This window comes from Opisthocomus hoazin, chromosome 15 (assembly GCF_030867145.1).
Source record: "Opisthocomus hoazin isolate bOpiHoa1 chromosome 15, bOpiHoa1.hap1, whole genome shotgun sequence".
In the NCBI taxonomy this organism is placed as follows: Eukaryota; Metazoa; Chordata; class Aves; order Opisthocomiformes; family Opisthocomidae; genus Opisthocomus; species Opisthocomus hoazin.
The window spans coordinates 15399056-15416603 of NC_134428.1; the positions used below are offsets into that span (position 1 = coordinate 15399056).

At 44.1% G+C, this 17548-nt stretch overlaps 1 protein-coding gene across 7 annotated transcripts in view; it reads left to right on the plus strand.

The window, feature by feature from the left end:
• The first annotated feature begins 586 nt into the window (after nucleotides 1–586).
• GLYR1 (glyoxylate reductase 1 homolog) overlaps nucleotides 587–17548 on the plus strand; it is a 29616-nt gene continuing 12654 nt past the window's right edge. For 4 of the 7 annotated variants that reach the window (XM_075436160.1, XM_075436161.1, XM_075436162.1 and 1 more), the window contains exons 1-5: nucleotides 594–664; nucleotides 2759–2795; nucleotides 3966–4045; nucleotides 14027–14165; nucleotides 14744–14986. In XM_075436160.1, the coding sequence (XP_075292275.1) occupies nucleotides 627–664; nucleotides 2759–2795; nucleotides 3966–4045; nucleotides 14027–14165; nucleotides 14744–14986 (537 nt within the window). In that variant the 5' untranslated portion in view covers nucleotides 594–626. Of the gene's footprint in view, nucleotides 665–1517; nucleotides 1611–2758; nucleotides 2796–3965; nucleotides 4046–14026; nucleotides 14166–14743; nucleotides 14987–17548 lie in introns of all 7 variants that reach the window. The other 3 variants (XM_075436165.1, XM_075436166.1, XM_075436164.1) reach the window with 2 other exon arrangements.

Genomic DNA, 17548 nt, shown 5'->3' on the forward strand with positions numbered 1-17548 from the left:
ACGCTCTGAACCCCACCCCCTCCCGGTGTGGCCTCGGGGGGGGGTCACCGGGAGCTCCAACGGGCGGTCACAAACGACCTCTGGTACCCGGACGCCCCGCAGAACCGGAGCCCTGACAGCGAGCCGCCCCGGGGAGCAACCGGCTCCTTCGTTTGAGGCGAAACCTCAGACTAAAGACGGCCCCGTTGCCCGGGGGTGCTGCAGGGGCCTTTGCCGCAGCGGCTCGGGGAGCAGCGCCCTTCGCTGCAGAGGGGAGCCCCCCCCGCGGCCCACCCACCGCCACGGCCACTCACCCCGACGTGCTCAGCACAAAGCCCTGCTGCTTGGCGGCTGCCCCCGACCCACCGGTGGGCGGGGCGGGGCGGGCCGGCCAGAGGCCTCCCGGGGACGGGTCTGCGGCCGGCGCGGGTCCCGCTCCGCAGCCGCCACCGCCCCGCGCGAGCCCGACGCCATCGCGGTGCCGCGCGTCCAATCGGCGCCGCCTCGCGGGAGCGGCCGGTGACAGCCCGCCCGCCCACGTGACGGGCGCTGCCCAATCCCCGCGGCCGCTGCGCCCCCTCCCGGCGGCGGGTGCCGTCCTGTCCCGGCAGGCTTTGCGCGGTGCGGCTGGTGGCTCTGTTGGTAAGATGGCGGCCGTGAGTCTGAGGCTCGGAGACCTGGTGTGGTGAGTGGCGGGGCGGGCTGGGCGCCGGCGGGGCACGGCGGGGCGGCGGGCGCCGGCGCAGACACCTCCCGCGGAGCGCGGCTGAGGCTCCGCCTGTGGCAGGGGAGGTGGCGGCGGGGCGGCAGCGGGGCTGTGCCCGGCCCGGCGGAGCGCGGCGAGACGGGCCGGGCCGGGCCGAGGGCTGTCACCCCGTAGCCGCGGGGGACTCCAGGTTGCGGATAGGGAGGGGCTGGGCAGGGCAGGCGGCGGGTTTCGCCGCCGCTCCCAGGGGCGGTGTGAGGAGGGGCGGGGGGTGGCGGCGGGAGGCGGTCTGGGGCCCCGGGCCTGGGCTGGAGCGGGCCGAAGGGAGGCAGGCTCGGCTGGTAGCCGGGCCGGCGGCGGAGGCTAACGGGAGGCGGCGCATAAAAGAGCCTGTGTGAGGCGGAGAGGGGTGAGGGGCGCGGGACAGAGGGGCGATGGTTGCGGGGCTCGGTTGGAAATATGTTTGCCTCCCAAGGGAGGTGAGAAGGGACATAAATAAGTTTAGACGGCAGCGATACCTTTTCTTGGCAGTGCTTTAATGAAGCAACGCGACAAGCTGGGACAACAGCCTCTTTCTGCATTTTAGAATGGCCTTGTTGAAGCTCGAAGAAGCCATTTCCCCTTGTCACTCTAGTTTTACACTCAAGTTAGTCAGATGTGATTTTGTATTTCCTGATCAGGAGAACTAAGGGGATTCCACTGAGCCCTGTAAGCGCTGATTTTTAAGTGCATAGGCTCTACTGTACTTGATAGTCTAGGGTGTCCTGCTAGGGCTTGCAAGAAATAGCTAATCCCCAACACGCAAGTGCATGCATTTATATTTATATCCCAGATAAAAAGAAGCGTGTGCTCCAGGCTGTGACAACTGCAGTTTCTCATCCGAAAAATTGACAGTGCTGTGAAGTTGTCTAATTTATATAGCAAAGTAAGTAAAGATTGGTTCCTTTTAGCATTTTTTTTTTTTTGAAATGAGGATTTGGGGAGTGCACTGCTCTCAGTGTTGGAATGCAGGTTATCCTGCTTTAGTTTTGTGCATTACAACCTAGACAGGTACTATCCCCAGAGCCATCACAGAAGAACTATAAGACAGAACTATATGAAAGGCTTTGATGAACGTCTTGTTCAGTACAAGAATGGAAGCGTTGAATATGAGACGCGGTCATGGTTACAGCTCTTGGCAGTGTTCCTGCCTGACCATCGCTACAGAATCGTCTGTATAGCATTGCCATCTCAAGAGGGGCTGCAGTGCCACTTGCTGAGAATTTTTGGTTCAGGAGCTGGCAGACTCCACAGGTTCTTTGCCAGTCTCTTGCAAGACAATGACTGATAAAGGTTTTGCGAGAGTATTGCTGCCTGAGTAAATAACAAGGGTAAGATAATGGTAAAGCCACTATGCTGAAGGCTAAGACTATATGTCTCTTTTCCTCCTCTGTGAAGAAATAGTTTTGTGTAATTTTCATAGTGGAAACATTTACAAGCATAGGAAATAAACTTTTCTGCCTTTCTTATGGCTCTCTTGTATCTTTAGCATGTCTTACTGTGGTGGTGAGTGCCTGAAGAACGTGATAATGGAACATCTGTTCAGGGGATCCTGCCATTAATGCTTTCCTGTGAGAACTTCTAAGCATCTGAGCTCTCTGAGCTGGAAATCGGTGGCTGCTCTGCTCGCTAGACTGTTCTGTCCGGATGGATATAAGTTACCAGCCTGAACGTTGGTTTGATTGTCTGCATCGATGCTACTTTCAGTTCCTTGTGAAGGAATATCCAGACCTACAAGAGTCATAAGCACTGTAGCACTGTATCTTCCAGGCAGTAGCTGTGTTGCTGCTGTTCTGCTCACTTAAATTCTTATAGTCCAGCGAATTCATGCAGGTGGTGTAGAGGCTTTGTTTAGGTGCAGATATCTAACAGTATAATACTTGTGAGTCAGCTGTGTGTCTTGCCTTTCACGGTAGGTTTTGACTGCAAGTTTTGACTTTATTAATATGAAAAATAGGATGTAATGCAAAAAGTTAGAGATGGGGTATTGTTTTTTCTCTGGTTCTAGTGCCTGATGCTTTCTTTTTTCTCTAGGGGGAAGCTGGGCAGGTATCCTCCATGGCCAGGAAAGGTAAGGTTTGGTTTGTTTTTATTGTTGTTTTCTTGGGTTTTGTTTGTTTGGTTTTGCTTTTTCCTTCTGCACAGAGAAAGCTTTGCCTGAAAATGTTTCAGTTAGAGTAATACAGCGTTGGTTGTGGGTTTTTTTGTTGTGTTTTTTTTTTTTTTAAATATATACCCCACCAATCTAAACTATGAACCAGTTTAGGGCTTTATTTGATCTGGAGGTTCAGCCTGTCACTAACAGCTGTTAGTTCAGATGGAGTGAAGAGCAACAGAGAGCAGTTTGTCCAGCTCTGGAACCGATTGTGTTTCCCAGATTTAGTTATTTAATCCCTATCACTTTCTGCAAGGCAAGTTTCTTTCCTCCCGTAGCAAGTTGGTCAAATGCACTGTGTTAAATAATAGAAATAAAGAGTCTGGCTTCTCGAGATACTGCTTTAGAGCTATGTTTTTTGAGTAATAATTCTAGGGATAGGGAGCAGTTAAACTTTCTCTTCTGGTTTGTTTTTTTTTTCTGATGAGAGGCCAACAAGGTTTTTGAAAATAAATTATATGTGCCATTTTTATTATTTCTCCTTCTCTGACATAACTTTGTTTTTATTTGTTGTGTAGGTATGAGGACTAAGCATGTGCAGTTAACAGCATGCAGCAGGGAAAAGTGTTGTCAGTGTGGCTGACAACTGTAAATGTTTGGTTATTGGATTAAGTTAAGTCCAGGCTCCCCTGCAGTCTTTCAGGTGTCACCTGTATGACTGAATGACAGCTTTTCTCTTCACTGATATTTTAAACTTTGTAAACAATCTATTCTGGGAGTGAAGACAAAGCTTTAAATGTAGATTTTAAGTTACCTAGGTCGAACAAACTTTTGTTAATGCCATTTGGTTTTCTAAATTTAAAAAAGATTGCTACCTGATCTGTTTGGTATAGGGAGAAGAAAACCTCACTAAGAATGTAGTGATGCATAATTGGAGTTTGGGTGCTTTTTCATTCTGCTGCAGTATACCCATGTTTAAGGAAATAAAAGATTACACGTTTTCCTGAAAGACTTATAACAGATTCAAGTTCTCTTCCTAGTCAGATTTTAAAAAATAAATCTACAGTTGCTGTAACACATGACAGTAAAATCACAGTATAAATTTTCATTACGTGCTTTTTAATTTTCACTTCTAATCACCTTCAGATTGTTAATCCACCTAAAGATCTGAAGAAACCTCGTGGAAAAAAGTGCTTCTTTGTGAAGTTTTTTGGAACAGAAGATCAGTATGTACCTGCTTATTTTCATCTGGTGAAAGTACTGTGCCATATAAAATGGGTCTTTTGTAGAAGAAATATATATTAACACAGTGCAGTGTAGCTTTGCAAAGGATTGTCTTTGATCTGCGCGCAAAAAAATTCAGCCGTTATTGCGTGCTATAGCCGGTCGTGTGGGTGTGTGAAGACTGTAAAGACTTACATACTCAATCATGTTAGGATTTTAGTTGCTGCTGTAAAGGAAAGTTCTTCATAGCTTGCCATTTTTAGGGAAGTAGGTGTGATGTAACTGGGTTAGATCTTAGTGTGTAACCACGTAGGAGAGGTACAGCTAAGAGTATTGTTTTATTTTTCTGCCAGAAAAATAAAATATGTACTTGCCATTTATAAAAGAATATACTGTCATACCTAGTGAATGAAGACATTCTTGCTGTGCGTTGGAAGACTTTGAAATATAGGAAAGCCAAAACTGTTGTACACTAACTTTATGCAAGGCACAATTTATTGATTCCAAACTTATGTAGTTGTCTTAGATAATTCCAAACTGGAAAACCCCCCCAAAACCTGAGCTTGGGTATTTCATGAAACTGAAAATTATTTTGCTAAGTTGTCAGTTTCTCCATTATTTTCTACTATTTTGCGGTAAGGGAGAAAATTACAAATAGCTGCAGAAGACTAGAAAACCCTTTAGTTTTTGGGGAAGAAAGGTAAGAAGAATTGAGACCATTTAATGCATGTTTCTTGAAATTATTTTTGACTGCAAAGTTATTTTTGCTCAATATTTAAAAATCAGTTTCTGTAAGAACTGAGGTCTAAACCTGATAGAGTAGAAGTGAATGCTGCATACTGGTGGGAAGGTTTGTTGGACCTCTAGTAAAGGCAAGTGAAGGTTTATTTCATAGAATCATAGAATGGTTTGGGTTGGAAGGGACGTTACCGATCATCTAGTCCAACCCCCCTGCCATGGGCAGAGACACCTTTCCCTACACCAGGGTGCTCAAAGCCCAGTCCAGGCTGACCTTGAACACTGCCAGGGAGGGGGCAGCCACAGCTTCTTTGGGCAACCCGTGCCAGTGCCTCACACCCTCATAGGAGAGGATTTCTTCCTTATATCTGATCTAAACCTACCCTGTTTGAGCTTGAAGCCATCACCTCTTGTCCTGTCGCTACATGCCCTTGTAAAAAGTCCCTCTCTGGCTTACTTATAGGCCCCTCAGGGTACTGGAAGGCTGCGATAAGATCTCCCCGGACACATGGCAACAGGCCCTGCTACAAAGTCTGCACCCATCTTATAAACTCCTTTAAAGTACTACAGCCTTCTCTTCTTCAGGCTGAACAGCCCCAACTCTCTCAGCCTTTCCTCACACTAGAGGGGTTCCAGCCCCCTGATCATCTTCGTGGTCCACCTTGTGGTCCCGCTCCAACAGCTCTGTGTCTTTCCTGTGCTGAGGGCTGCAGAGCTGGATGCAGGACTCCTGGTGGGGTCTCAGCAGAGCGGAGCAGAATCCCCTCTCTCGCCCTGCTGCCCACGCTGCTGGGGATGCAGCCCAGGGTACAGCTGGCCTTCTGAGCTGTGAGTGCACGTTGCTGGGTCATGTTTGAGCTTCTTGTCAACCAGCACCCCCAAGTCCTTCTCCTCAGGGCTGCTCTCCATCCCTTCATCCCCCAGCCTGTATTTGTGCTTGGGATTGCCCCAACTTGTGTGCAGGACCCTGCACTTGGTCTCATTGCACTTTATGAGGTTCACACAGGCCCACCTCTCAAGCCTGCCAAGGCCTCTCTGGATGGCATCCCTTCCCTCCAGCGTATTGACTGCACTGCTCGGCTTGGTGTCATCTGCAAACTTGCCAAGGGTGTGCTCAATCCCACTGTCCATGTCGCCGACAAAGATATTAAACAGCACTGGTCCTAGTACTGACCCCTCAGGAATGCCACTCGTCACTGGTCTCCACCTGGACATTGAGCTGCTGACTGCAACTCTTTGAGCCAATTTCTAATCCACCAAGTGCTCGATCCATCAAATCTGTGTTATTCCAGTTTAGAGACAAGGATGTTGTGCAGGTCAGTGTCAAATGCTCTGCTGAAGTCCAGGTAGATGATGTCCTAGTTTCTAGGAGGATCTGCTTCATGATCTTGCTGGGCACAGAGGTGAGACTGACTGGCCTATAGTTTCCTGGGTCTTCCTTTTGTTTTGTCTTTTCCAATCACTGGGAACTTCACCGGACTGCCACGACGTGGCTTACCAACTTCACCTGCCAGTTTCCTCAGGACCAATGGATGCACCTCATCAGGTCCCGTGGACTTGTGCGCTTCCAGGTTCCGTAGATGGTCTCAAGCCTGATCTTCTCCTACAGTAGGCAGTTTTTTGTTAGGCATTTTTTCATTCATCCAGTCCCTGCCTTTGCCTTCTGTGACTTGGGCAGAGAGTGCTTTTTTTTGATGGTGGTGTCATTGTTAAACGTGGCTATTTGAGCTAAGCAAGTTCTAAAAGTTGAGGCGACTGACTGTTTCTATCCCACTTGTTCTTGATTCCTGTATTTCCTGTTACTGAGTCAAGCACAGAGATATTGTGCATGAAGACAAGTTTGGAAAAAGTGGTCACATGTCTCACTGTAGCTGAGATTAGCAGCGTGATAGCAAATGAAGAGTTCAGAGCTGCAAAATAATTGGGATTTATTACGCACTTCTGGAGCTCTGATAAGAAAATCCAGTCGTCTGGCACATTAAGATAGTGAGGTCGTTGTCGTGTCTCCTTGTCCCTGTCTCCAGCTTGTGAAATTTAATTGTAACCAGTGTGCTGCTGAAGGAAGATCTGTATCTTTGAGCACAATCAACAAACCAAATCAGGAAAAATTTCAATTATTTCACTTAAAAGGAAATTTTAATTAAAATTTTCACTTTAAATTTCACTTATTTTGTGCAAGTAAACTTGTGTTTTGCAAATACGTTTTTCTAGGTGTGTATAAACAGTAAGTGGAAATAACATAACTGACAAAATGTCACTACTCTACATAATGAACAGTGTGACAAATAGGAGGATGTAGAGCTCCATCACTGACTGTGGTGTGATACCTACACTTACTCATATGGCTACTCTAGTGCACATTGCTTCTGTTTTCTAGCTCTTTGCTCTTTCTGCCACTTTCAAGTTTGGAAGGTGACATTGCTGTACTACTGATCCATTTTTACAGCTCTTCTGTTATTGCCTTACTCTTTCAAGGTTTAACAGGTTTGGATCTAATTTTAAACTATTTGCCTATTGTCCGGTGTGTGTAAGGTGAAGGTGATGCTAGTTGCTGGGTAGAATCCCTCTCTCAAACTTCTGAGGGAGATTGCCAGCCAGTTTGTTGATGAGTAGGCAATCTCAGACTTGATAGTCTTTGGTGACTGCTGTGGCCAGAAATGCCATCATTTCAGGCTAGTTAAAAACTGTTTCCTTCTGACTTACGTGGCTCCAGTTTGCCATACCAAAGGTTAAGGAGAAAGCTGCTTAGAAGTAAGAACTGGTGTGCCTTCATCTGAGCAGAGTGGACAGGTGAGTAAAAACATACTGACCAGTTTGGAAGTGATTTCGGTGTAGTGTATAGATAGGTTTTGTTTATTTGTGAAATATTGAATAGTTTTGGATACAGCACAGAAGAAAATGTATGTTTCTCTACCTCTGAACTGAATACAGAATCACAGAATGTTCGGGGCTGGAAGGGACCTCTGTGGGTCATCTAGTCCAACCCCCCTGCCAAAGCAGGGTCACCTAGAGCAGGCTGCATAGGAACTTGTCCAGGCAGGTCTTGAATTTCATCTCCAGAGAAGGAGAATCTACAACCTCCCTGGGCAAACTAATACATACTAATATTTACTGGCTCAGTGTGATGCTGCAGTGACTAAGGATATACATTAGGTCATGAGTAGTGTTCCCCAGGGCTCAGTTTTGGCGCCAGTCTTGTTTAATGTCTTTATTGATGATCTGGATGAGGGGATTGAGTGCTCCCTCAGTAAGTCTGCAGATGACACCAAGCTGGGCGGGAGTGTCGATCGGGAAGGAAGGCTCTGCAGAGGGATCTGGACAGGCTGGATCAATGGGCAGAGGTCAGTTGTATGAGGTTCAACAAGGCCAAGTCCCAGGTCCTGCACTTGGGTCACAACAACCCCATGCAATGCTACAGGCTTGGGGAGGAGTGGCTGGAAATCTGCCCGGTGGAAAAGGACCTGGAGGTGCTGGTCGACAGCCGACTGAACATGAGCCAGCAGTGTGCCCAGGTGGCCAAGAAGGCCAGCGGCATCCTGGCTTGTGTCAGGAATAGTGTGGCCAGCAGGAGCAGGGCAGTGATTGTGCCTCTGTACTTGGCACTGATGAGGCCGCACCTCAACTACTGAGTTCAGTTTTGGGCCTCTCACTACAAGAAGGCCATTGAGTTGTTGGAGCATGTCCAGAGGAGGGCAATGAGGCTGGTGAAGGGCCTAGAGTACAAGTCTTATGAGGAGCATCTGAGGGAACTGGGGCTGTTTAGTCTGAGGAAGAGGAGGTTGAGGGGAGACCTTATCACTCTCCACAACTGCCTGAAAGGAGGGTGTAGCGAGGCAGGTGTTGGTCTCTTCTCCCAAGTAACTAGTGAATAGGATGAGAGGCAGTGGCCTCGAGTTGCGCCAGGGGAGGTTCAGACTGGACATTAGGAAAAATACCTTTACTGAAAGAGTGGTCAGGCATTGGAACAGGTTGCCCGGGGGGTGGTTGAGTCCCCATCCCTGGAGGTGTTCAAAAAACGTGTAGATGTGGCACTTCAGGTATGGTTTAGCAGGCATGGTGGTGCTGGGTTGGCAGTTGGACTTGATGATCTTAGAGGTCTTTTCCAACCTTAATGATTTTATGATTAACTGGAGTGCTCTAAGTAGTTTGGCCAAAGACATAAAAATGAGAGCAGGAGTGTGTTCAGACTGTGCTCTAAGACCTGGCTTTTTAATAAAGTTTCTGCTAAGCTCTGTGCTCCTTATGTTTGTTGTGTTGAAGGACTTAGTTGCTTCGGTCACTTTCAAAGTAGTAGATTTTCTGGAACATAAGGATTCCTTACCGATGGAAGAAGAATTTGCTTATTTATTTAAACTGTGAAGTACACTTACGCTTTAACACAGTGAAAGCCACCGTGATGTTCATAGTAGTAATATAATATCCGTGTCCTATTCCAAGTGATTGCCTTAATTGTGATGCACATAGTCATGTAATGTCTCTTATTAACTTGTTCTCCAAATTGATAAGGAGGTTTTTCTAGTCTGCCTAGGGGTTCTTTTTCTGAGTGTCTCTTCTCAGTCACATTATAAGGATTCTTAATCTAAAATCGAGAAGAGTTGATGTTTCCTGCCCATCGACCTGGCAAGAATGTAACAACATCCAATTGTGGGAGTATAAACAACAGTTTTAATTTAGTCTTTCATTTAGAAAGCAGTAGAACTTTGACCTCTTATCTGTGTTTCTAACTGTGCTTTTCAGATAGTTGTTAAGATCACCTTTTATTTCCCAAGCTACAGTCTTGTTATAGGAAATCTTTGTAAATCATTCCAGTAGTCAAGTGCTGCAACGTAGAACTTGAACATTGCTGTATATGTGCGTTTATTGCTTTTAGTAGTTAGAATTAGTAGATTGGCAGGCCAGTAGCCTACGAGTCTTTCTTGGTGTGCTTCATCCAGTTCAAAATATTCTTATGTTTCATGGCCTGCTTGGGAATTCATTATGACATTGTCAAAACCAACAAAATCATTGCTTTGAAGATATCATTCTACTACGTTTCATGGAAGTACTAGGGAGAGTCCGGCAGTCATCAGAGATGTGTGTACAAACACAGACATTCACCTCCCGTCCCACTTTCTTCTCCCACTTTCTTCCATGCTCTGGAATAGCTGAATGGTCTTGCAAGTCATGTGTATCGAAGTCTTAATAGGAAGGTGGAGCCGTCCATTCTTACCCGTAGCACCTCCTTGAAGCATGTGTAAAAAACTAAATAGTGTCGCTAAATGTAATTGGGTCAAAGGGCACTTCCTAACTTCATATGCGAAGGAAAAATTGGAGGAAGCTTGCAAGCTGAGATAAGTGTGATAATCTGCAGTCTATTTCCATTAAGCGTGGTGATTTTAGCACAGCACTCATTGCCTTCCCATCCTCTGTATCCTGTTGGGATGCAAACACCTACCGTCGTCTTCTGCCACTGTTCTCCCTGATTTTCAAGGTGAGAGAAATTTCTGGATGTAGTCTTTGTAAAAGGTTATTTTGGTTCCTGACATCAGAGAACACTTGCTTAAAGTTTGCCAGGTATTGGTTGTGGTACTCTGGCAATCTGAGGAGCCAGAGGGTATAGGCGAAGCTGACAGAGAGGGTTAGCTTACACTGTTGGTGTTTCTCAGTTAGGCAAATTATCCCCCAGCTCTATGTTGCTGTAGCCAGACTGCTGTATAGCAGAGCCAGCTGGAGCGTTGTCAGACATCTTTGCAGGGAGAGTGGCATAGCTGAAAATTACTATAGTAAAAGCTTTTCAACCTCTTACTGATATCTTTGGATGTAGAAGTACTCTGCAAATTTTTTTTGTTGCACAAATTTGAAAAATCTAATACTTAGGACAGTACTGAAAGAAATTCTGCTGCTTGTTTTCTTTTGCTAAGTATCGACTCCTTTTAGCTGTACAGACATTTATTCTAAAATAGTGTGGTCATTTTTTGTTTTCCCATATAGAAGTCTACATACCAAATTCCAGAGTTCAGCCATTTAAGTTGTTTACTGATGAAAACTGTGGCATTCCCTTCTGACAGCAGGAAACCCATCTTGATTTCTCTGTTGTGTGCTCACACACACTGGGCTTGTGAATAACAAAGCAATTTTCTTTTGACTTTCAAAATTGGTTGTGTTAGCATTTACTGTGGGCATCTAAACTGCTACAGTGTAAAACTTCATGAAATTCTTCCCAGGCTGTAGTAAGTAATAGAAAATTGGAGTCAGTGCCACTGTTTTCCATCCTTAACTGTAAGGCTTGCAAAAAGTGAGTATTCGTGGATATTTCTCCACTTTCATTTCTGTAGCATTAGGAATTGATATCTTTAGGCTGGAAAAGAGTGGCTAGGAAGTCGGGGATTTTAAGGTTGCCTTGCCTATGCTAAGCTCGTATCATGGATTTGAATATGGTATCTCTGGTTGCATCTCTTCTGTGCCGTTTTCTGTGCAGCTCCAGGTCATGTTCTTACTTGCCTCTGCTTTATAAGCATTCCAAATTTTGATTATTGTTCATGAATATAACATGGATTTTACATGAGTAGTGGTTTTATAAGAATGGTATTTTGAAGGGGATGAGGAAGGGTATGGAGAAATGAGCAGAGAAACCCATTACTGACATGCATCTTTTTTACATCTTTTCACTTTCCATTTAGCCCATTCTTTGCAGATACCAGATGACTCTGTGCAGCAGTATGAATGCAATTTCATCTTAAGTATGACATCTTCAGTAATGTAATGCTGCTGATGCTTTTCTAGGGCATTAATTAATTGCTGAGTCGGGAGAATAGTAGGAGGTTTTTTTATATGTTGCATCCTAGAGACCTCTTATCTAAATATTGGCCTTCATTGGCTTTGAGGTTATTGCTTAACAGAGAGAGATCTTGTGTATAAGCATGAATGATTTTGTTTTGTGGAAAGTTCTTTCCTTTTTGAGTATTTGTAACATTGCACACAAATGCTTTGTGGACATCTACTGTCAAAAGATGTCTTCATATCTTGTAGAAGGTTGTCCAGGTAGGTGACACACAAAGGGTAAATTGAAAGGGAAAAGACCACTTTTTTTTTTTTACTATTATTTTAATTTTCTTTTTTTTAATTTTTTTTTAACCCTGAGGCAGCATTTAAGACTGTTTTTCACTTAGTAGTTTGTCTCAGAGATCTCTGTCTCTTTGTCTTGAGGGATCACAAGTGCCAAGATGTACCTTTGAAGCCAGGAGTCAGAAAGCTCTGTGCTTTAGACTTTCTCCATGCCAAAGGAAAAGTAATGAGAAAGGAAGCTAATGAACATGTGCAGTGATGAGGGATAGGATGTGCAGAAACTGAAGAGAATGCCTTGATATAAAAACAAGTTACTTTCATTTAGCAGATCAAAACTGCCAGCAAGATTTAACATGCTCTATTGTAATGTACTCCAAAATTCTGTTTCCTTTATATACATAATGGAAAGGCTTGTCATGAGCTGATGTTGTCTAGTACCCAGGGATGCTTTGTCACTGAGTGCCACGCAGAGAAGCCTTACAGTGTAAGGAAGTTTTAAGACATACTGTAATGTCTGGGCAGCTGGGAAGGATGCTCCAAATAGCTACTGGATGGTAGGCTGTAGTCTGAAAGTAATGATTTGACTCGTTACATTACATTAAGTATTATGAAGAAGATATAAACTAAGCAAAAGCATTCAGCTTTATGTGCAGAAGAGTACTGGGTTCTGCTTCCAGGCTATGGTGGAATCATGGTGTAGGCTATACAGGTAGAGTGGAAAGGACGGTATTGTTTTTTGCAGCCAGTTCTAGCAGGAGGCCTCATCTCTCCAAATGCGACCCAAAAAGTTTCAGTCTACCTTAAGAAAGCTGATTGCTGACTGCAAACAATGGCTAATGCCAGTGAAGAGAAAGATCTCCATGAAGGCTTAAAGAGTTTGCTGGGCTTTACTGCTTTGTGAAAAAGAGAACAAGCAAGATTCAGCAAAGTGTTGTTCTTATTTTCACCTTAATGTTCAGTTTAGGTGTGTGACATGATGCTTACAGTGTCTGAAAAGGCAGCTGTTAAACCAGCTGCTTGCAGGAGCTAGACCGCACTGGAGAGTATTAAAAACCTATAATCGTGGCTAGTCAACGTTTGTAACGTAGAGATGTTTTGGGACCAGAGAAAATCAGTTTGACTGGTTTTTACTGTGTTCTGGGCTGCTGTATGCTAAGAAGCACTGTTGGCCATCGTAGCTCAGAAAAAGCTTTTTCTAAAACTTCTACAGGTCTGTTTTTCCACAGGATGGAAATAGCTTTGTAACAGTGTGGCTGATAAGCCTGGTCTTGAATTTGGGGAGAGAGGAAGGTAGTCTAATCTCTGCGAGAGCCACAAGGCATGTTGAAAGCAAAGGCATTCCCCTCAGCTGCAGTGAAGGAGTGGTAGAAGGGCTTGTCAACCTGAAGGAAAGTGAAGTTGCCAGCCTGTACTTGACGACTTCACCATTTGGTAAATGTCAAGTCCTATTTAGCAGCAGTGTAAACAGGGAAGTCATCTGTGTTTCTTCATAGGACAGTCAGCTGTTAGCAGTCAGGCTAATACTCTGCTGCTGTACCAGTTTATCTTAAAATATCAGCAGTGAAGAAAACTGTTCTTTTTCCTCAAAAGTGAAAATGTTGTTTTCATGCAAATTACCAAGGTACATCAGAAATGTATTCAGCAATGATCTGTGTTGTTTGCACTCACTTTATTTGTGTCAGCTGTGTTGTGAGATACATAATTTTGTTTTTTTCTCCAGTTTTTGCAGACACTGGTGTGTGCACAGTGTGTTTGAACAAGGGATTGATGGCTTAGAATTGTTATGTGGCCTCTGCTTTCAACAACCTTTTAATCAGATTCATGTTATTGGCTACCTTGTGTGGAGGCATGTGATTGTGGGTGTTCCTGCTGGTGATACAAGGGCAGTTGTTAGACTGCCTTTGTTCTAAACAAGTATCTATGATCACATCCAAAAGCTGTCTTGCTGATAGAGAATAACGCTTAGCGCAGAGCACTGCTAGCATGAGAGGATATGAATCTTGAGAGAGAAACCAGGTAAAAGTGCCAGAGGAAAGTTCTCAGTGAATGCAGAAACCCTTTGGGTTGTAGAAAGCCAGTGAGTTTGGGCTGCTATTGTCAGTTGCTTTGGAGAAAATAAAGTGCATCTGTGTTTCTAAAAGTAGGATGGTTAAGAAAGTTGCTGTTTGGAGAATATGACTGTTTCTTTTGTTTGTTTCTAGTGCTTGGATCAAAGTGGAGCAACTGAAGCCTTATCACCCTCACAAAGAGGAAATGATAAAGATTAACAAGGGTAAGCGCTTCCAGCAAGCTGTGGATGCTGTAGAGGAGTTTCTTAGAAAAACCAAAGGCAAAGACCAGGTGAGTGGGTTCTTTTTTACTGTGTGCATCAAAATAAGTCTTGGCGTGAATGATGGTCAGATGCATTTTTAAATGAAAGTAGAATTCATTTGTTGCCTCTGGCAAGTTGAGGAGGGGAGGGTTCGTTTTCGTTTCGGTGTTGTGGTTTTGTCCCCCCTATCTTTTCTTCCCGATTCAATCTTGCATGGTGAGAAAAATGTTGTTAAACTGATGGAGAAACTGAAGAAGCTAATTGATCTGCTTATGATGATTTGATAAATCAGTCTTAAGTCTTGGGCTAGAATTTGATATCTACTTATCTTGTCTTTAGTATATTGGAAGTGCATATATGCGCACACAATCCCAGCAAGTCTTCAAGTGGCCTGTTCGGTTACTCGCTTAAACTGATGTACTTTTACAGGAGAGCTAACCAGGAACTTCACTCACCAACTTCAAAGGGCTAACAAATATCTAGTTTTCAAGTTACTGTGCTGCGGTTTTGCTTGATAGTAATCAGCACAGGGTCCTTCACATCCTTGGTTTTGCATGAAAGTCTCTTCTTTTCTTTCCTTACCATCTTCTGTTCTGTAATCTCTCAGGCGTCTTCCCATAACTCCAATGAAGAGAAGAATCGACGTAATTCCAGTGAAGAAAGAAGCAAGCAATCTGCTGGTGAAGAGAAACGCAAAGCCAGTTTGTCTGAAGGGAAGGTGAAGAAGGGCACAGGGGAAGGAAAAAAGAGGGTCTCTTCTGTATCGTCAGAGAGAGGATCAAAATCACCTTTGAAAAGAGCCCAGGATCAGAGCCCCCGAAAGCGGGGGCGTCCACCCAAGGATGAGAAGGTTTGTGTTGTGCATGTCCGCCAGTGCCCTGTGGACTTTGCAGATGCACTCTAGGGTTGACTGGCATCTTCACTAACAGGCCAGCAGGAAGAGTCAGTTCACTACCAGTTTTTTTTAAGCTGTTCCATATTACTACTTCTAGACCGTTTGGCTGCCTGATACCTTTGGCAAGCATGTTGCTTGATTCTTCCTGTAACTTTTACCAGTTGTTTTCAGTGGCTCTATTCACATATCTTTGAGAGGGCTTTGAGAGCTGTATCGTGAGATCTCCACCTTTCATCTTGCCATCCCTCAAGTTCAGTTTGTGGGGGAAGGATTAGTGAAGAGATGTGGGTCTTCATCTGATTCGTGACTTCTCCCGTCTCATCTACTTTGTATGATTAAGTGATTAGTAGTCACTCAACTTCATCCTCAGTACTTACAGGGGGTGGGGTATTCTTAAGGACTAAGGCTTAAAGAAGAAACACTTGCAACCTGGGTAATCCACCAGAAGAATTGTATTCATTTAGTCTTCTATGTTATAGCATATATTTCCGTCCTCCTTTATAAAGGTCCAACCTTCAAGCATTGTTATTTTATCCCCATTACTTCCCTGTTATTTCTGGATGTTGTGGCAGCAATGATAGCCATCAGTACTTTGTCTACCCTCATCTAGAGTTCCAGCCTTTTTATTTATTGTGGAACTCACTGTTGTGGTATAGATCTTCCTTTTCCAAATGGATAAATATTTCAGTGGATTATTACAATGCACGTGCTGCATCGGAGACTACACGTGAAGACCACTGGGAAACTTCAGCTGATACACCATATGGCAGCCTGCTTGCTCACCTGTGCTGCAGAGGGATCACATTGTGCTGTGCCTCACAACTTTTGCTTTCAGTGCACTTCTGGATGCAAGTCAAGATGGTAGTCTTTAATCTCCAAAATTGTGAATGGATTGGCCTTCAGTGGTTGAACAGCAAACTCTTTCTTGATGTAGTCAACTAGCTACAAAGGAAATACTGGCTTTTTTTTCTTTAGAGCCAGCTTGTGTTGGATCAGGCTGTACAATAGGGCCCATCAGTTTCTCTTTTGGGGGGAAGTTGGGGGAGGGGAGGAGTGGATGCATATTTGTAAATTCTTACTAATAATTACAGAACGTGTGACTTGACTGATGCGGAAAAACGCTTTAACAGCAGTATACTTTCACCTTTCAAAGTGTCTTGCTATGAGCGTGCTGTATCTTCACGTATTTCTGTTGCAATAAGCCATGGGGCATTTTTTTTTCACTTGCAAAATGCTTTTGTATCTCTGAGCTAGATTCATTCCAAAAATTGATCAAAAGTAATGGCTGGAAGAATTCAGATCATGCTGACACATTGCATGCTTAGGTTTTACTGTATTAGCTACCTCAGGGCATCGGAGCGCTATGAGTTAGTTGTGGTAGTAGAAGTTATTTTACTGGCAAATTGCAAGCGTGGTGGTTTTAAACGGCTGATCACAAAGAGGTGGCCAGCTATGGGATAAATGTCTGGCCACAGACCATGAAAATAAGCAGGCTAATGTAGCAAAGTAGCCTTGTAGCTTCTGGAAAGGAATGTACTGACAATTAAAGAAATTGCCGTGAAAATATAACAGTACTGCTTTAATGCTATTTTTCAACCTGTGAAATAGTTTTCAAATCTTGTCGTCTTATTGCCTAGTTCTCATAATTTCCTCAGATTCATACCCCCAGGTATCGCTGTTGTGAATTACTGCAGTGTTGGGATTTGGGTTTTTTTGTCCAATCACAACTTCTGGCTTTCCAAGTAATAAGGATACACAAATTTCAAGAATCCAGTTGTTGCTGAGGTGTACTCTATCTAGAAATGCTCTGTAGGCGTACATGATCATTCACATACTCTCATTTTTAAGCTTACATGAATATTTTCAAAGGACCAACATGACTTGATAAGTATCAGAGCAGGTTTCATCCACACTTTACCCATTGAAATAGCAGCATGGTCTCAAAGGGGAGAAATTTAATGTGCAAGGCTCTCCCTGGACACTTCAAGGTTGGAGACTGGTGTCTAAGTTGTGCCTGCTGACAGATGAAATGGTTCCATCAATCTGGGTTACCTCCAGGAGTCTCAATCTTACCTTTTTTGCAAACAGGGCTCTTCTCTTGTGTTTCTGCGTGGACACTGAGGTATACTCTTGTGTTTCTGCGTGGACACTGAGGTATATTGTACATTTTCAAGAAGCAGTTTTAGAGGGGCAATAATGTGATTCCATTTATGAACTCTCATTTCAGGAAGATGACACATACTATGCAGAAGTCCTGCACGTTCAGTTCATATAGCATAAAGACCTATATATGTATATATCCTAGATCTATGACCTGTGGCATAAAGACCTATTTTAACCTGTATATCTCGGGGATATAAGAAAGATAAATTTTAATCTGCTCAACAGTAAAAAAAAAACCACAACAGATGCATTAAGTATTATCATGACGTTACAAATCAGGGCCTGTTGAGTGAATGGGGCATTCCACATACCAGTTTCTGTCTCATGGATTCCGCAAACTTTACCAGGTGTGAC